Source organism: Stigmatopora nigra, chromosome 10 (assembly GCF_051989575.1).
Source record: "Stigmatopora nigra isolate UIUO_SnigA chromosome 10, RoL_Snig_1.1, whole genome shotgun sequence".
Taxonomy (NCBI): domain Eukaryota; kingdom Metazoa; phylum Chordata; class Actinopteri; order Syngnathiformes; family Syngnathidae; genus Stigmatopora; species Stigmatopora nigra.
Genome location: NC_135517.1, coordinates 8,922,045 through 8,941,483, shown reverse-complemented (window position 1 = coordinate 8,941,483; position 19,439 = coordinate 8,922,045). Strand labels below are relative to the sequence as shown.

General features: G+C 40.3%; 3 protein-coding genes across 3 annotated transcripts; 1 reads left to right on the top strand and 2 right to left on the bottom strand.

Annotated features, from left to right (window-relative positions):
* Positions 1 to 3,759: 3,759 nt before the first annotated feature.
* On the top strand, positions 3,760 to 8,324 carry LOC144203625 (netrin-4). Its single transcript, XM_077727161.1, has 10 exons — positions 3,760 to 4,107; positions 5,112 to 5,563; positions 5,641 to 5,907; positions 5,998 to 6,124; positions 6,729 to 6,917; positions 6,996 to 7,212; positions 7,296 to 7,423; positions 7,682 to 7,750; positions 7,853 to 8,023; positions 8,097 to 8,324. Exons 1-10 carry the CDS (start codon positions 4,023 to 4,025, stop codon positions 8,231 to 8,233), a joined length of 1,842 nt encoding a protein of 613 aa, XP_077583287.1. The 5' UTR covers positions 3,760 to 4,022; the 3' UTR covers positions 8,234 to 8,324.
* A 574-nt stretch (positions 8,325 to 8,898) lies between these two features.
* On the bottom strand, positions 8,899 to 10,438 carry chchd4a (coiled-coil-helix-coiled-coil-helix domain containing 4a). The gene is made up of 3 exons (XM_077727163.1): positions 10,240 to 10,438; positions 9,901 to 9,999; positions 8,899 to 9,550 (listed from the first exon to the last, which is right to left on the bottom strand). Exons 1-3 carry the CDS (start codon positions 10,259 to 10,261, stop codon positions 9,216 to 9,218), a joined length of 456 nt encoding a protein of 151 aa, XP_077583289.1. The 5' UTR covers positions 10,262 to 10,438; the 3' UTR covers positions 8,899 to 9,215.
* A 517-nt stretch (positions 10,439 to 10,955) lies between these two features.
* Positions 10,956 to 15,332, bottom strand: LOC144203378 (protein transport protein Sec61 subunit alpha-like 1). The gene is made up of 12 exons (XM_077726776.1): positions 15,021 to 15,332; positions 14,167 to 14,234; positions 14,024 to 14,089; positions 13,852 to 13,930; positions 13,526 to 13,657; positions 13,303 to 13,412; positions 12,972 to 13,125; positions 12,731 to 12,891; positions 12,378 to 12,575; positions 12,098 to 12,289; positions 11,939 to 12,015; positions 10,956 to 11,846 (listed from the first exon to the last, which is right to left on the bottom strand). The coding sequence occupies exons 1-12, from the start codon at positions 15,025 to 15,027 to the stop codon at positions 11,660 to 11,662; spliced, it is 1,431 nt and encodes a 476-aa protein (XP_077582902.1). The 5' UTR covers positions 15,028 to 15,332; the 3' UTR covers positions 10,956 to 11,659.
* Positions 15,333 to 19,439: the final 4,107 nt, after the last annotated feature.

Here is a 19,439-nt window from a genome sequence, read left to right as displayed (position 1 = left end):
GAACTAAATTCAAACAGCAGTGTGTGTCCTACCTTTTTGCAACTTTGCTGACTTAGAGGTTATTTAATTACTGAAAAGGGGATGTTCAAGCATGTAAGCAATATTTTCTCATTTTATGGATGATTATCATATTAGGGACAATTCTATGTTATGTGTATTTCTTTCATTTTCTCAGCACCTATGACTTTAACACTTCTTTTAGAGAGACTTTTTTAAATAAAAAAATGTATTTAAGATATGCATACATAAAATGACCTCTTAATTGTGTTTCATTTGCCTGCACCCTTTGCAAGTAGTTTAATATTTCTTAGTATATGTGCAGAGATCAGCAGCTGGGTTAAGAGAACTAGAGAAAGCAGAATTGCAATTTGCCCATCTGAATTAAGCTCACAAGTTCAAATAAGTTCCGGGCTGTTTAAGTATACAGTAAAACGTCAAACACATTAAGCTCAAAATGTCATCACAACAGCTTCCATTGCAAAACTAAGAGAAGAGCAGACTGGATTCCGGTAGGATTCTAGCACAGATCAAATATGTATTCTTAAAAATGGAGATAGATTTAGGAATAAAATGGGCTAGTCAAAATCTACATTAACTTACAAAAGGGTGATCCTCCTGGAAAAATGGCCTTAGGTTATGAAAATGAGTATAAAACTGAGAAAACTTTAATGTGCTCAGTTTTTCAACAAAAGCAACGTGGGAAAGATCTTCAAGATCCCTTACCAAGAGTTGTGAACAGATTAAGTAAGCATTAGCTACTGTCTGAAACTATTAAAGAAAAGTAGTTTACTGTATTTGACCGGATTTTGGCAAAGAGATTAAGCCCAGTGAGTTGTTAACAGGAACCCGTAGACGCCATGGCAAATTAAATGGGAGTGTGGGGATGGAAATCAATGTGTTCTGGATTCAATGTACTATTGGATGAACAACAGAGTATATTCCTGGTTATATGGGGCGCTGATCTAAATGCAGGAAAAACAACATGTCAAGTTTTCTTTCTCAGTTTAACCGCAATTTATTTTCCCTCAAATGTTGAGGTAATGGGAAATGTTGGGGTTAGAATTAAAACAAACTGCTGTGTAAGCCATGTTGATATGATTTATCTTGGTGGGTGAGCAACTCCACAATAGAGAACAGTCACAGCTACTTTGTTTATGTGGGCAATGAAATGAACGTGCCACAGTTTTTCGTGCGCTTCTGTGAGCGTATGGCTTAAAAATCTCATTAAAAAAAAACAGTCAAACATGGACAGAATGAGAATTGTACCAGAGAATGTTTTTGTGAGCTGGTGGTGGTTTTATTTACAGGGTTAATATTAAAAGGGGTTAATTAAAGTGACTTCATCAAGTGAGTCACTTTAACATTCCTGACATTTGATCTTTACAGTGACGTCTTCCCAACTGATCAAAAGGGTTATGACTATAACAAAAGCCGCCTATATTGAGCTATAAATTCCTAATATTGTTTTTGAAGGTTACACCAAACTTACAAAATAGACGCAAGTGTACTGTCTTTAATAAATGTGTTGACCTTTTCTGGTTTTCTGCTAAATATTCATCAAGGTTACATGTGAATTATTGTGATTTACTCATAAACTGCATTCTCTCTTGTTCCTGAATAACTTGAAATTTGAAAAATGGGATGTAAAATGTCAAATTTGGGAAAAATCCTTGTATTGCTTGCTCATTGCCAACTATCAAGTGACAGAAAACACTCTAAATTCTTCGCTATCAAGTTAAAGAAAAAAAGTGACACAGTTTCAGTTGTTCTCTTGGTTGGAATCATAGATTTAAAAAAAAATAAGATGTGTTCCTTGTGCCCTATGAGGCCAACATCCAGGGAACTATTAATCCTCTTTAACCACAGGAGAAGACATGAGCTGACATGCTAGATGCAAGCATGAAGACAGGACACAGATGGAGATGAGATGAGTGAAGTGACATCATGTTCTGGATATACATGCATGTATGAGCACTCTGAACAAACACTGAGGATTATCGGAAAAGTTGTGGCAGTTGCTGTTCATCTGACCTCAGATCCCAAAGCCCCCGGCCCCCATAATGAGAAGAAGAGGAGCAATTAGAGAGGCAGTCATGGGGCAGGTAGGAGATCCCCCTGACCTTCCCTGTCTGGTATTTGACCTCTCTCAGTCGGGTGCTATGTGATGGAGATAGTTCCTCAACATTGAGACAGTCTTAGTCTTTCAAAAAAAAAAAGATAATATTGAGCACATGTGCTGTGTAAGTCATCCCTGTTTTATGACTTCATTGTTTTGAGGCATAGCTGCAATTCCTACATCACACAAAATTACACTTAATGAGCCAATTAAAGATTTAATGTGAGTATTTTTTGCATTGTGGTTGCTAAAATGAGAGACCACCTGCAGATGAATCACACGTGGCACTACCACTTTTTCAAGTGTTTTATGGCCCACGTTTCCTCCCCTTTGCTGCGAACCTTTTACCTCAAACCTCAATCAGCATTGCGCATAATGGAACGTCAGGAAAGCATGTGTTATATCTTTAAACGTAAAGAGACTTTTGGGTTGTGGCACAATAGGCGGAACAAAGTCGGTGAGGGTGGTACTACCCTTTGGTGGAATGGTAGTTAAAGGGTTAAGGCGTTTTCCAAAAATAAGCTTCCTCTGCTTCTCTGCTTTTTCTCCCATATCCCAATACATAGTAGGCTGATTGAACAGATTGAATTATCTGGAAATATGAGTGCATGTGTGTGGTTGGTAGTCTCTAGATGCCATGTAATAAGGCTAGAAGCAATTTAGGGTATACTTACTGTGTGGAGTTTGCATGTTCTCCTTGGGCTTGCGTGGGTTTTCTGCAGGTACTCCAGTTTCCTCCCACATCCCAAAAATATATTGAGTAGCCTGGTTGAGAACTCTTCGGTATTATTGGTTGTCCGTCTCCTTGTGCCCTGTGATTGGCTGGCCACTAATTCAAGGTGTCAATAGTTGGCTGGAATAGGCTCGAGGACCACCTGCAACCCTCCCAAGAATGCAATTTAAATGAGTTATGATTATTTACACCAAAGATAACAGTTTATGGCAGCCGTAATTTCAATTGGGATTAGTTCAATCACAAATAGTACATTGAGATTTATTTACTACTAATTCTGGGAAGTCAGTATCCACAGTGGCTTGGAGCAAAACATTTTTTTATGGTAAACCGTACTACTTAACCCTCCAAAAATGTGTTATTTTATTAATTCTGGGCTCACAAGTCAAATATGATCAAAGTCATGTATGAGGCCCAATCCTACTTTCTTGGATCCCCGTAGTTGTGGTTTAGCCATTGAAAATGAAAAGGCATGCTGTTTATTTTGTAAAGGGGGTCAAATATGCCTGCCTGTTGCTCGGCATCTTGATGTGTTTAACATAATTTATTTTTTAAAAGACCAATAATGGCCCATAACATTTGTATTTTTTTCCCCCATCAATTTGTCAAGATGATTTGGGGCTATTTTTAACCTCGTATCAGGTTTCCAATTGTTTGTCTTAGAAAAAGAACAGAATTTAGTGTTGGTTTGGATCAAAAACAAGAAAAGCAGATACAGAAAACAAGTTTGGGGGGAAAATAACCAGTCACAGAGGCATGCATGGCTAGCAGTAATGTAGAAGAGCATAAAAAGACGTCGACATCTTTTTTCTTGCCATTGTGCGCGCATGTGTGGGGAAACTTTCTGGTGGGTGGGTTGCATGGATAAATAGAGTGCACACCCCACTCCAGTGCTGCTTGGAAGCTGACCAGAGGAGATAACTGTTGTCTGCCTGCCTCTAAAATACTACATTCTCGTTGTTTCTTTTCCCTGCAGAAGAATTCATGACTTCATGTGGACAACGTGGAACTATTTCGGGCTTAATTCTCATGTGGAACATCAGGATTTTTATTTCGATTCTCAGTTATTATTCTGGTTCTGAAAGATTACAAACAGGCGTTGGACTACTTCCATGTTGTGATGTTATTGTCTATTCATCATGATGCTGGTAGCCCTTTCTAGGACAATTTAGAATGTTTGGGAAAGGAGAACATCAAATGCTGCTGTTGCTGCTGGCGCTCGTTTGGGTGTTTTGGATTTTTCCGGGGAGTGAAGCAGGTGAGCTGCTTTGTACTGTTTGTGTGTGTGTGTGTGTGTGTGTGTGTGTGTGTGTGTTTTGGGGGACTTTTAGGAACATCTACATTTAGAGCAATAATGAGTAGGAAGACTCCAGTCTTTATGTGTCTATTATTGGAACTGTTTAACAAATTACAAATTCATCCTCATAAAGTCAACTTGCTGTCCCTTGATGACATCAGCATATTCTAGTCCTGATTGGCTAAAAAAATGCATTTTATAGCCAATTCCCTTGAACAAAATAGTACATTTGATTGTAAGGATATCTAGTGTCTCTGATGTAGATTAATTTTTTTATTACATTTTTTAGTTAAGTTATTTATTCTGAAGTCTGAACTACTACATATGACGTACATGGGAGAAGATATGTCTCAATTTAACTGTTTCAGTTGAAAATATCTGGCAATGAGCTCATGCATGCCACATTCCTGACGGGTTCTATATATGGATAAATAAACGTTCACACGATGTTTCAAATAGCCCCCTGACTGAAATAGCACAAATAGAACATTATTTGGGGCGAAAAACACTGTGAGCAGGAGAGTTGGGCATGCACTTCAGTAATCAGTTGATTTTACTCCTGAATTCATGATGAAGAAAGTGATTTTTCTTAAAATTGTGCAAAGCTTGCCATCTATCTAATTCTAAACGTCAGAATCTCTGAAAAAAAGTAAAGTCCATAGAAAAAGCATGAATTATAATCAAATAAAGTCATTTTTATTATTATTCTGACAATACTTTCTCAAAGAAAGCTTATTGAGTTACAGATGACATCATGCTACAACATTTGGCATAGGAATAGTCACTGGTGCTGTTAAAGGTAACTCGAGATACTATGTAAAGAAAGGCAGGGATCATGTTTAACATGACCGAAGAAGAATTGTTTAAGCGTTACAGTAACAGCTATTGTATCTTAGGCGTGTCCTTTCTGCTGTATTAATCATAAAGCATTGCAAAACCACACACGGACTGTATTTCTGCTTCAGTTTCCAGATGTGCAAATCATGCCTGCAGCCCCCCCATTCGGAACCTGGCTACTGGCAGGACCCTCGTCACCCTTTCGGGGAGTTGCGGGAACACCTCTCTCGAGCAAAGCACTTGTCACCACCCACTTGGTCACATGAACGACGATCCTTTCTTGCATCCAAACACCTGGTGGGAATCGAGCGCAAAGCCCACGGTGCATGGGACGCAGGACCAGATCCGTCTGGACCTGAAAACACACTTCTGTCTGTCCCACGTGGTTTTGTTGTTCCGGTCGCCACGGCCCGCCGCCATGGCCGTTGAGCGATCCACAGACTTTGGGAAGTCCTGGGAGGTTCTAAAGGTCTTTGCACACAACTGTAGCATGGAGTTTGGTTTACCCGATGATTTTAATCAGCCTGGCTCTTTGTGTACATCCCGTTACAGCAGCGCAGCACCATGCAGCGGCGGAGAGGTAAGAGATGTCACGATCTAGTCATTGGCCACGTCGGAGGTTAGATTCCCACTTGTGCACGCACTGTCTCTTCCAAGGTGATATTACGGATACTTGACCCCAGCAATTCAAAACAGCTGGACCCCTACAGTCCGGAGGCTCTTGCCCGCCTGACCCTCACTAACCTGCGTGTCAGATTGCTAAAGGCTCAGACGTGTCCTGGCCTTCAAGCGGCTTCCAAAGATAAAAGAGAGGCTACATCTGCTTCTTATGCCGTTTACAATTTATTGGCACAAGGCACTTGCCTGTGCCACGGACATGCCGAGCTTTGTCTGGCGCGAGAGACGCAACGGGGTGGTAATATGGTGAGATTTCAGTATCTGGTTGTGTAGATGACCTACAGCTCACATGTGTGGGATCAGGGTATTCTGAAAAGTTGCAAATGTGGCTTGCAGGTGTCTGGTCAGTGTGTGTGTACTCACCACACAGCAGGCTTCCACTGTGAGAAGTGTGCAGCGCTCTACAACGATCGTCCTTGGAGGCCGGCCAATGGCAGTAGTGGTGATGCAAACCCATGCCAGAGTAAGTCACCAAACTAATAGAGAACCACCACTGTGGTATGTGGTCAAACTACTCCACATAGGTTTTCTCATTTTTCATTCCAACCCATCAAGGGGCCATTTTTTTTCACCAAGCTTGTGTCCTGCAAGTGCAATCAGTGAATTGCAGTCAGGTGCTTGTTGTTTTCTGCAGAAACATCATTAGTTAAACTGTTTTGTGCTGGATTGGTTGTAATAAAAACCTGCACCCTCACTGGTCCTTGAAGAGCAGTTTGCACACCGGTGTTCTCGCGCTATACAAAAGAATTAAATGTTCATTCATATTTATATTATATTCCCCTTTACATTTCAGCATTCTTCAGTTACCTATTTTAACGTATTGCTTTCCATTGATCATGATATATGTCCCATTCTTTTGACTGAGAGGGCTGGCAGCGATCATTGACTAACAGCATTTCCAGTCAAAATGGATTGGACGTCTAACACCGTCAATGGCAACCAATGGGTTCATCTTGGACCAAATGGTGGCACACAGAAATCGGAAAATTACTGATGGTTGCAATGTTATTTTAGACTCTGTGATAATATTTCAAATGTCACTTCTGTCATGTCTCAATCTACATTAGAGTGTGAGTGCCATGACCACACGGACAGCTGTCACTTCTCCCAGAGAGCGTGGTTATCCAGCGGGGGCCAAAGCGGCGGAATTTGCGATAATTGCCGACACAACACCTTTGGTCGCAGGTGCCAACGCTGCAGACGAGGCCACTACCGCCACCCGACCCTGCCTGTCAGCTCCCCCCACACTTGTCAGCGTAAGCGTGTGTCAAACTGAACTGTGTTACGCACCTTTCTGATGGCAACATAGCCCAAAATGTTTTTTCCCCCTTCAGGATGCAAGTGTGATACCCAAGGCTCATTGTCTCCACATCCTGGAGATGATGAAACCTGGTGTCACCCACGGACTGGGCAATGTAGGTGTAAAAATGGAGTTGGGGGCACTAGTTGCACTCATTGTATGCCTGGTTATTGGGGCTTTGGAGCTGAGGGGTGCAAAGCCTGCACTTGCCCTAACAGCTGTAATCCTCTCAGTGGGCAATGTCTAGAAAGGTGAGCAGCTATTTACAGGGAATAACACAAGGGCATGAAAATCACATTCAAAGTGATGTTGACTCCCAATCGGGTTCTTGCAGCGATGTGAAGAATCAGTTGTTCGACATACCCATTGGTGGAAAAATCCCTGTTTTGGATTCTCAGTTCTCTGTGGATGAAGAAGCTCAGTGGCAGAAAGAACAGGCCGTCTCTGCGTTACACACCACAGGTTTGTTCCAATACTCGTTTATTTTTGGGATTTACTTTAAAGCTGTGAACAGCTTCAGTCCGCACACAAAATGTATAATATGATATGGTCTTAAAAGTACAAGTTTTAAAAGTTCTGTTTTTTTTTTTGGAATGCAAATTAATTTTTGAAGTCATTTGTAATGAATCTGAATTCATGTGTTAAAGTCCCACCCCTAACATATGTGAATACATGAGAGTAATTGATCAAAAGGTTACAATGTTGTGCTTGTTGGCACAGGAAAGTGCATCTGTAAGGAGAGAAAGCTAAGAAGTGTGTCTGATCTCTGCAAGGTTAAACATGATTATGGTAAGAAATAATCCTGCATGTATTCCTTTTCGTTTTTGTTGTTGTTGACTCATGATATACAAGCACACAGTTCACTTAAAGTATTGGTGTCAAAACTCACAGTTATAAAGGCAAGCGTCATGTCCGCTCATGACAAAGGCAGTCATGCAGAAGTGCTGGTCAAAGTTCGCAAGGTCCTACGAGCAGGTCTGGTAGAACTGTACTCGGGAACAGTCAGCATCTTTCCACTGTCTTGGACCAGCCGTGGATGCACCTGCCCCATCCTAAACCCAGGCAAATATGTGCAGGGCATTTTTCTCATCAAAGAAAACAATATATACTAGAACACATTGTGATTTGTGCACAGGTATGGATTACTTACTCGCAGGTCCAGAAGAAATCACCACGGGACGCTTGCTGGTCACAATGCAGAGTGCAGTGATCCCCTGGACTCCCAAATTGGGTCTACTCATTACAGAAGGCTTAAGAAGTGGCTGTCCATAATGCAGACGTGCTCCATACCAGACCAAAAACTCAATTTTAGGAGAGACTGCAATTTGAGACAAGTTAAATCACCAGGACAAATGGTTTGGTCTTGATATATATTTCCGTTGCAGTACAGGGCACACATTAAAATTAATAGATTTTTAAAATGTTGCTAACTTTTCAGCTTTAACTTTAAACTGGCCCTTAATGAAGAAACCAAAAGCCATTGGTAGAAAATCTAAGGTATTCAATTTAAACCTTAGTGACCTTAAATTGCCCTTCTTCCCATGCCAATGCTAAGAAACACTGCAGCATTGACCATGTATGTCTACATGCTAAAATGCATCAACTTTCTGCTTTGTGATTGGCTGATAAAAAATATTTTAATTATAATGACTCTGAGAAAGTGGGCAGGTATGCTTTATAAAGTGGCCAGTGAGTATATAGACTACCAATTTAAACAAAAATCATTGCAACATGGCAGCTACAAATCTAGCATATACTAAACAGTTTTGAATGTTCAAGTCCAACACCAACAAGCACGAATAACAAAAGTGGTTTCGTTAAAGCTGTGTTAATTTCAAAACAATTCTGCTGAAAAATCAGTCAGAACACACCAGCGTGGCAGACAAAAACAATGAAACAGTGTTGAAAATGGGATGCAAGGCAGTACAGTAGTGGTCTCGTGGTTACCATGGTTTTTGATTTAATGCACATGGTGGCAACAAAAGAACAGTATTAATTTCTGTCAAACAAATAAGGAACATTTAGGAATAAAGACGTTCATTATATTTTTGATTGGACCTACGGGACATTCCAGGAATGGCCGCGCATAACCAACATAATACCTCAAATGTATTTAGTCCTCTTTCTGGTGCTGCAGATAAAGGCCACAACAGTACAGGTCTTTTCTATTTGTTTTACTGACGAGAGAGCGTAAACCTATGCACCACAATGCCGCACTACAGTCCTTTTCAGAGATGAAAGACCCGGCGGAATCTTAGCTGGCAGCCTGGCTGTCTGTCGGCGAGTTTACTGGAACAGCGTCTGTTTGGGGCAACAAAGCAGGCTCCTCCTCGGGTGACTCAGAAGCAGAGTCGGCCTGTGGCGGATCAGAGTTTTCCTTATCTTCCTCCTGAGGATAGAGCTCGGGGTACTTCTGCATGCACTCTTGCATGTTACGGAAGTGGTCGATGCATTCGGACCCCTTCACATCCTCCTTACTGTAGTGAAAGCACGAGAATGCTTCCTTGAACTGGGAGCCACACGGTCCACTGGCCATGCCGCCGAGGCACGGGCAGTTCCAGTTGATGTCGCCATTGGCCAATATGAGGCCTACAGAACAAGAAAAAGAAACGGATGCATTTTAAGATGGTTTAGGTGGATTGGCAACGTTTCTTTTGCTCTTATTGGTCAACTTCCAGAGACAGGACAGGATCAGAAATAGAAAAAAGCAATTAGGTATCTTTAGTCTGGAATACGCTTCCCAAACTTGACCATATAGGACTATGGAATGTGAACAAATAGAGCAAAAACATGTCAAATATTAAACTGTGTACTTGGACTCCAGTCTCCACACAAATGGAACACATGAAACAACAAATAAGTAACTGCATGTTTTTTTTAAAGAAATAAAATAAGAAATATATAGAGGAAGTATCTGGTATTAATATTGAGTACCCGACCTTGCTCTTCATATGGATCATGCGGATCGTCTGCAATCAGCTCGGCATTGCTAGGGGCCTCATGGTCCTCCTTGGTCACAAATATAATGCGATCCTTACCTGGAAACACATGGTATAATACAATCAAACCACTAGTCATTGTTTTTCCGCGAAAAATGCAGATGAGTATGATGAGAAGTCGGCATGACAGGATTTCCAAAGCTCAAATGAAAACATTACAGGAGATCAGTACTGAGAGGGTGAAGCCAGTCAGGTTATGGTAAAAACTTAGCTTAGCATGGCAATCCGGTGACATTGCATGGATACGCGATCAAATGAATGAAATGTCCACACTTTTACCTTCTTCCCTGCAGTAAGACATGTCTGCCACTCTTTATGTCCGTCTGTCCTCGCCCGTCGAGGTGAAAGATATCCAACCAGGGAGAAAAGACTCCACAACGGATAGGATTTCATCTGATAATTGGAGCTGAATGTCTGAGCTCAACTGTTACATGACCTCTCGACAAGGCGTCGCGGGTAAATGACGTCAAGGGTCATCTTGCGCTGCATGTGTATTACTACATAATATTCCTTTCCCCCTTTCCGTGTATATTACAGCTCATTTAGTTTTTTCTTCCCTCATTCTGTTTAAATTGCTCTTTAAATGAGTTTAATTATTGTTTTTGGGTGCAGGTGATTGCAGAAATTTAATCAAGTATAAAGCTTATTAAATTGTAACAAGTTAATAAGCTTTACTTATTTATTTACGTGACCTTATCACAGTGCTCATTTGTTTATATATTTAATATTTGATCAAAATATCAAATATAGATCATTTCGTTCAGACGATTTCCATCAGCTCGAGGGCGACCTCTAGTGATCACTTGCACGCACAACCAGTTTTTAAAATTAAAATAGTAACAGCAAAGGGCAAGTCTTTGCTGAAAATGCAGATTTTTTATATTTAAAACAAGTCATTTTTTTCACACTAACTTCGGCCATGAATATACCTTCATTTTTTACAGTAGGAGGATGAGGTTCTATTCATAAAAAGCTTCATTAAAGACAATTGCCAATTGTTGGAAAAACATTTTTTTAATAACACAATTATGTCTGTTACATAAGAGTAAAAACCAAAATGAACCCCCATTTGCGTTCATATCAAACCCACCCTCTTACTGTCCACCCGGGCAGTTTTGTGCAGCAATTCAGTCTGGGAAATATGAGTTAGACAGTGCAGACCATCTTTACCAATCATAGATATAGGACAAACACGTGTCCTACTTAAGATCAGTGAAAATATGAACAGTCCATCACTGAGAATATACACATAAAGGTGTGTAGACAATCTGCCAAGATAACAAAAAGTACACTTTGTTCATACTCTTCACATCCCGACATGGATTTCTTGTACATGCCTTAATGTTTGAAATTCACTTTTTTTTTTCCATAGTGAAAAACACCCTAAGCGAGGCAAAGGACTGCACCGCACACCTATGTGTGTTGAGGGATTCTTCGACTGAGGAAACAAGTGACAATCCGGCAGCCCACCTTGGATGATTAAGAGTGAAAGAAATGGCTGGAGACAATACTAACTTCAAAGCAAGGAGAAAACAATACGTATAGCTCTCTTGACAATGACAGAGATCTCCAATGCAAAATGATCTGATTGTGCAAATTGCCATATCAACAAAAAAAAGAAAAAGAAAAGAAAATGACGGAACGCAAGAGTGACACGGTCGGAGGCTGTATATGCTGTGAATTATTGACTTGGCCTTTTCTAGAAAAGTAAAGCCCCCATGCTTCCTACTTCACTCTGCTCTTTTACAAAGATCTCAAAGTACTGGTATATGATGGTCACGGCCAAAAGGATTCCTGTGCCAGAACCAATGGCTCCAAGGAAGTCAGCCATCACAGACAGGCCTCCTATACAAAGGCCACCAAAGGCAGCAGCTGTCGGGATGTACCTGCAAACAGGACAAAAGTCAAATACAACCATGTTCAGCCACCCCTATTTGAATATAGGCAGACAAGGATGTAAAAAAAGTCTCATCAGTACCTGTTCAGCTCATGCACCATGGAAGTCTCTCTGTGTCCTCTCATCACCATCTGCTGCTCTTTCAGTTGCTTAGCCACCTGCCATAAATCCCCCCGAAAGGAGAAGAAGTTGAAACCAAGTCCTAAGACGTCAAGTCTCTCATATACACACAAATCATACATCTTTAGCAGATGATCCCGAAACTTCAATCCAGGTCTTGGAGAAGAAGGCACATGAGCCGAGCATGAAGACAATGTAGATGACAGCGTGAACTGGGTCATCCAGAACAGAACCAAAGGATTCTGGGGGAGACAAGTAGTAGCATAGACCGCCTACTGGGTAGGCTCGAGCTGGCCCGCCAGTCGATGTGTCCTATATGAAAAAAGAAGATATTGCTTTAGACATGGTGTCATTACATTTGACTTATAATCGTTCAGGTTGTTTTTTTCCCCCAACTTACAGACCACGTTCCTAGTAGGTTAACCAAGAAGTTTCCACTGAAACGTGTCGACAGCATTTGTGAGATGACGTAGAGATTGGAAACCAAGGCGGACTGCAGAATGATGGGGATGTTGGAGGTATAGAACAGTTTGATGGGGTACGTGTTGTATTGACCGCGATAGCGGGCCGACTTGATGGGCAGGTCCACCCTGAAGCCCTGTTACAGTTAATGACAGTAAATGGTCAACAAAAATACACAAGAAATGATTATTTTAAGCAACTCAGCTACCCGTTTAGCATTTTCTAAGATTCTCACAGTTGTAAGACGCCCCCCGCAAAAAACTGTAGAAAGCTTTATCTATCTGTGCTCACCTGGAAGTATATGACTACTGCGAAAACAAACACCGTGGCGATGAGGTTCATGAGGTTGGGGAGGTTTTGCCTGTAGAACGCCTCTCGCAGGGCACGGACCTTGTCCGTGCGAGTGGCCAACAGATGAAAGAGAGCAATAATGGCACCCTCAAACTCAGTACCTGAAGAAATGAGACCATGATTTGTGTTATGGTCCGCAAATTTCACATCAGGTCAGTGTGTCACATCAGGTCAGCCCTACCTCTGCCAGTATTCACAGTGGTGGGGCTGAAAGCCTTCCAGACAATGGTCTCGCAAATGTTGGTGGCAATGAAGAGCGAGATACCGGAGCCCAGACCGTAGCCTTTCTGGAGCAGCTCATCAAGCAGCAGAACAATCAGACCAGCAACGAAAAGCTGAGAAAACAAAGACAATCTTAGTAAATCTATGTCTTTTGCATGACCTTACTAATTCTTATCAACATAGTATCATCCCAGTAGGGTCTTTATGTGGAAACCCATTTCAAGTATCTCCCCAAACAATAAACATTTGTTGTTAAATCATTTGTAATAAGCCAAATCATTCATTTTTACCTGGATGATAATGAGTAAGCATATTCCAGCACCCATTTCTGAGGGGTCCCCATACATGCCAGTCATGACATATACGATGGCCTGCCCGATGGTGATAATCATCCCAAACACTGCAACAAGACATACCAATAATTCATAACTGTACAATCTGACAATACTCAACAAAACTATCTTGTGGTTAAATAATATCTACATATATTTGTATTTTAAGAGAGAGACCCACATTTCTGGGCACCGTTGAAGAGAGCACGGTCTTTGGGCGTGTCTCCCACCTCGATAATCTTAGCACCAGCAAGCAGCTGCATGATGAGGCCTGACGTGACGATGGGCGAGATACCCAGCTCCATCAGAGTACCTGAAGACAACTAGAGTCAGCTTATAGACTGCGCATGTATCCTAAACACCCACACCCTTTGGCCTATCTGATAACAACATTGCCCCACAAAACTGATAAAAAGCCAAGGCATTGTTGTCGAACTTGTTAATGCATGTTTATGCAGACTGTGTGTAAAAGAACATCTTAAAGTATTTTTTTTCTGGTGCAAGTACCTCTGTTGGAAGCCAGAATGACTCTCATCCAGTAGAATGGATCTGCTGAATCTGATGACATGATTCCAAAGAGAGGAATCTAGTGGAGTGGAAACAAATTGATAAGTCTTACGGTAAACATAAAGAGCAAAATTATATTAATTTAGAGTTAAAAGAAGTTGAAGCAACTCACCTGGCAGCACACCAGGAAAATGAAGAGTGTGATGGCTGTCCATAGTACTTTTTCTCTAAATTGAATCTGTGAGATTAAAGATTAAAAACCCATTGGGAGCAATTCTAAGTAATGATGACAGCAACATATGTATGAAGGTTTACCTTTCTTTCGGGTTTCTGAATTTCTGGTAAGACCGTACAAAACGGCTTGATGACCTCCAAAAACTTAACTGCAAACAAATGTTTTTTTTTATTAATTTAAATACGATAAATTATACTGAAACAATCACAGAAAGGTCAATAGTTCAACATTGTATCTTTATGGGATGACCTTCCTCGCATGCTACGTCATCACTAACCCAGCAGCTGCCACATATACCAAATATTTCAAATGCGACCTTTTTCCCCCCATGTTTGCTGTGAGAAAAAAATACTACTAGGCTAAACATATAAAACACCCCAAAAACAGCAATGACACATCGAAAATATATTAAAAGCATCATTGCTTCATTGGTCCAAAACAGCTTACGTGGTAATAATGTCCGACCATCACACAGATCTTAGAATCTTGTCAGACATGGAAATAAATCATTTATAGTAGTAATTATGTCCCTTTCTGATAGCATGCGGGCAAAATAAAGTTTAAAAAAAAATAAACAAACAAAAAAACCCATTGAATACAATTTTACGTGTCATGAGGATGCAGCTAACTAGCATTCAATTACAAACATGGACAATTCCTTTTAAAGCAAAGTAGTATAAAAGCTCAGATATTTAAAATGCTCCGGATCAATGCTGCAGTTATGTACTAAAAACTTAAGCGAAAAATGTCATTTAAAAACTTCACAATATCCTGTGGAATAAGCCAGGTCAACTTGCCACCTACAGAACCAAGGCTAACCTATTAGCAAGCCAACGCTCCTGTTTCTTTTAGGGCTGCTGGGCGGAACAAAAGCGTCGAAAACACACTGAGACATGGTCAATATTTCATAAAGATTATAAAAATCCACACGTACTTCCCATGTTGCTCTAGGATCGACTCCGGCTGAGTTAAAGGCAAGCAGTTGTCGTGTTCCGTGGAGTCAGTGTGGCTCCATCCAGCAGCTCGATAAGAAAAGAGCGAGTACTAGAGACACGTCACCACAGCAGCCGCTAAAACACACGTCACTTCTCCGGGCAGCAGAGGAAGACTCTGTGGTCAAAACAATGTCGTCTCCACAAAACTGAGCCAAAAGAAAAAAAAGTATCAACAATTTCAAACAGGTTGTTCAAAGAAACAAACGCGCATTTAATTAGATTTAGTCAGTTATAAATCGGGTTTGTCAACAAGTCCCGTAGAGGGCGCTCTCCCACAAACTCAGGAGGGTAAACACTTCCTTAAAATTGACCCATAGATATCATGTGTATATGTTTAAGAGCTAGATGCGAAAATTTTGATTTGGCGGCGTCACTAATCAGTGGCCGTTTAGGAGCAGTACAACTCCTCTAGTGGGCGCTCTTCTTAGCTTGGCCTGACGAACATGTTAGGATTCCACTAGGTGGCACTGTTCCCCAATCTCCAGAAAAATCATAAAGCTGTCCTGTTTGACCATGAAAAAATACATTTAAACTGTTTGACCATGAAAAAAATCCATTTCAAATCGTTTTTAGTATTAAACATGTTACCATGGCTCTAATTTTAAAATGAAATAAATTCTGTGATTAAAAGCCAGAAGTAGAAAGTAACAAGATAAAGTATGTACATGGGGTAAAGTGCAGTATAAATTTGACTTTAACTCACAAATATTCACACAACTATGGCATTAGGATTGAAATAGTGATGACCTTTCCAAGTACATCCCTTACTTGGCGAAACGTCCACTGGAATAGGCATGTGCACATCTGCAGCCTTTGTGAGGGCAAGCAGAAAATTGACCCCGATTGCATGCATCAAGTAGATATTTGGTGTCGTTTCTTCTCACATTTTGGCCGTACGCCTCTCCCGTCACCACAAAGTCTGTCCAACCAAAACAATAATGTGCATAGAGCCAGATGAAGAATGGCCAAGAGTGCGCCCGAGTGTTCTCAGATAAAGAGACATTTGTTCGTGTTGCATAACGTCCACAACTATGTGCTGACACGAAGGTGAGGACAAGCAGCACATCGCTTCTTTTCAATAGTTGCCACTCAATCTAGAGCCTCATTTATCATTAGCTCTTAATCAAAACAGATTCTCAAAGGATTTCATGGCTAACTGTGGCCCAAAAAAATGACAACCCCTCAAGCAGGAAGGAAAAACTCAAAACCCCATCTTATGTAACCTTGAGAAGGACCACATCCGCTCTACAAACGAGCACATCTTAATCTCTAATGCACATATCAAAAATAAGAACACTAAATAATAAAAACAGACAAAATGTTTTTACATGAAACATGTTAACACGTGCAATTTGACAAGAGTCACTTTAGACTGAAATTATGCTATGTTCATGACTTAACACTAGCATCATAAATTGACTTTATTGACTTTTTAAGGAAGCCTAAGAAAAGATGCTTTTATTTTGCTAGCCAATTTACCTGTTAGTATATTTATATTAGTCATTGATTATAATTGCATGTGAAACACAAAGGTCCTCCTGAGTAAAAATGACGTTATCTTTATAAGGATCTCTTTTGCACAATAATTAAAATAATTATTATCCCTGCCTGTAACAAAAGAATAACATTTTGGACTTTCCGTAACGCCGAACTTAATACTTTTCCGTTCAAGTTAACATTATTAATAAACATTCTATACTGCAGAAGATATATATGGATTGCTTCTGTCCTTTTCCTGTGATGCAATGTTGGAGTTTTCCGGTGTCATTTAGCAACAGTATGCAGTAAATCTAATGGTGTTAAGTCGAAGGTCTACCATACAAACAGTAAATATGTTATATAATGCATCGTAAATTACCAAACCAAATGTTCCGACGACACTCTGAAAAGCGCAAACCGAGAGGCCCGATCTTAACATACAGTATCCGTAACTCGACACATGTGCAGATTACGGGGTGACGCATGTATGACCTGAAGTGAGCCTAGGCAGCCATCTTAACATGCAGTTATTCAGCTAATTGATGTTTTCTTTCCTCTTCCTGTCACTTATTTTTAGATTGTCTCAATGCAAAATGTGATCTTCCCAACGGAGACAGTGAAACTAAGCCATTCATGGCCCATGGTGATTTTATTTTATAATTCACAGATATTTTATCACATTTTGATTAACATGACCTCTCAGACTCATGTATACAAATATTTTAGGAGAAATGCATATAAATAATTCCAGAAATATAGAGCGGGGGGAAAAAAGAAGAAACATCCTACTCTCATCAGAAAATCTGCACCACTTCACCCAGAAATACATTTAGTTTCCAATATAATATAAATAAAAGCAAGAGGAAACAATGGTTGAAAATATTCTTCAAAAACGAGGTCTCAATCCTCCAATTCTGGAAAGAACCACTTAAAACACCACCAACATGTTTCATGCAATCATCCACACTGACAAAAAGGAGAGAATAGGGTACATAAATAAAGTAAACTGTCAGACTAACTCTACACAATGTTTGCATGTATTCAAAGTCTTTATCTCTATTTCCTGCTAGACCCATGGCCACCATATTCATCCTCAACTAATCCAATTGAACCATGGCAGTGGAACAAGAGCAACAGTAGCGCTCAGCGACCGACCGGCTTCACATGCCAGCCTTTCGTCATTTGACCTTCAGGCTAAACTGGAGCAGAGAGGCCGTCCGGGGGTTAATCCAAGCCTCAGATTGTTCATTAGAGTAATTAGGATGTCAGTGTAAATGAGTTAGACGGGGGCAAATGGAGCCGCACGTATATGGGTACAACAGAAGCCCGAGGCTGTGCATGCAGACGCTTTGCCTATGGCGTCACTGATACCCTCTTATATAACGCTGACCTCTAATTATGACGCGACTTCTCTGATATCCTTTGCTCTCATTTCAAGGTAAATTTCAAAATACATCTTAAGATGTTTTATGTGGCATAAAAAAAACATTCAAACATCAGATTTTGACTGCAATATTAACATTTGGTGATGTTAGGCCTCAATTTTCATTTTGCCTATTTCTTTTGGTATTAATCATAATTTTTTTTCAACAATTCTGGGTATATTTTCCTCTCTCTGATTGCATTCTGTTTTTCAAAATGTGATTTCAATGTGTTGCACAATAGTGTGCCCCATTTATCAAACTGAGTTAATATCAATGCTCTTGAAGTAAACAGTAGCAAAATATTTTTTTCTAATTAAACATGACAAGATGCAGATTCTAAATGAAATAGCAGTTGGTAGATTAAAGAGTTGCATAAAAGTTCACAGTTCTCTTTGTTAAATATATATTTGGAAATCATAATAATATTTGGCTGACACTTGAAAGAAAAAGCTACAAGTGCAACTGCATGAAGTTATTATGCTCTTTCTGTAGGTCTTTCTTGTTGTATCGAACCAATAATTTAATAACAGCATGCTGACTGATTGAACCCCCCCTCACACACACACATTCTGTTGTTGTTACAGCCAAGAACAACAGCAGCCACTGCATGCTTGCACACTAAACAGCGCATACCAGACAATGGAAGATTTCTTTGATTGCTATGACAGAAGGATCACATGTTGGTCCACGTTGGCGGAGGAAAGATGCTCGTGCTCGTGACTTTGCATTCTCTATATCTGTGCTTGCTTATGAAAGAGTGATGATGTGGGCATGATAACACAAGCGGAATTAATCGTAAATTGCATAGCACGTAATAGAATTAGAAAGATTTTCACGCTGGGGGAATAAAAGTGGATTTATAAAAATCCCCAGTGCATTTAGGTGAATATATCAATTAGTATATACACACAAAATAATCCGTGAACATTTCAGGCACAGTACCAAATGGTGTGTGCAAAGAGTCACATGGCCTACATCCAAAAAGGCAGTTTGGCATAGACTCCATCATATAAGGCAGATCTGTGACTAAAAGCTATTGTATGTTTTTTTTTTTTTTATCAGTTATTCAATGTAGTAGTAGAATGACTACCTTATTGAATTTTCTTACTAGAGCACACTAGTACAATCTCTGCATATGTGTATTAGAACTTAGATGAAAGCTAGACATATCCGGTGGCCTTCCTAACAGTTGCCATGGTGATATTTCTTACTGGCTGTTACACAACTGCTCTACTTGGAACGGCAGTAACCCTACAAAGCCATGGGTCACCATAAGGCACGTCTTACACAGACTCCACACACAGAGAGGTGTGGGATAGCAAGAAGGTAGATTTATGTGTATAATAGACATTTTCATGCCCAATGGCGTTTACACTCAGAGCATATGATGACAGAATGAGATCATTTTGATGGGTGAAACCAGCCTGGTGACCCTGCGTGACGGTTATATAATAC

What these genes read in the sequence shown, in the direction of transcription:
- LOC144203625 (XM_077727161.1), top strand. Translation starts at nt 4,023, where the DNA reads ATGTTTGGGAAAGGAGAACATCAAATGCTGCTGTTGCTGCTGGCGCTC. An exon ending in AGTGGGCAATGTCTAGAAAG is followed by an intron (nt 7,213 to 7,295) that starts GTGAGCAGCTAT and finishes GGGTTCTTGCAG; the next exon opens with CGATGTGAAGAATCAGTTGT. An exon ending in CTGCCCCATCCTAAACCCAG is followed by an intron (nt 8,024 to 8,096) that starts GCAAATATGTGC and finishes ATTTGTGCACAG; the next exon opens with GTATGGATTACTTACTCGCA.
- chchd4a (XM_077727163.1), bottom strand. Translation starts at nt 10,261, where the DNA reads ATGTCTTACTGCAGGGAAGAAG. An exon ending in GTCTTACTGCAGGGAAGAAG is followed by an intron (nt 10,000 to 10,239) that starts GTAAAAGTGTGG and finishes ATGTGTTTCCAG; the next exon opens with GTAAGGATCGCATTATATTT. An exon ending in TGATCCATATGAAGAGCAAG is followed by an intron (nt 9,551 to 9,900) that starts GTCGGGTACTCA and finishes CTTGTTCTGTAG; the next exon opens with GCCTCATATTGGCCAATGGC.
- LOC144203378 (XM_077726776.1), bottom strand. An exon ending in CAGTAGTCATATACTTCCAG is followed by an intron (nt 12,576 to 12,730) that starts GTGAGCACAGAT and finishes TAACTGTAACAG; the next exon opens with GGCTTCAGGGTGGACCTGCC. An exon ending in CGGGATCATCTGCTAAAGAT is followed by an intron (nt 12,016 to 12,097) that starts GTATGATTTGTG and finishes GATTTATGGCAG; the next exon opens with GTGGCTAAGCAACTGAAAGA.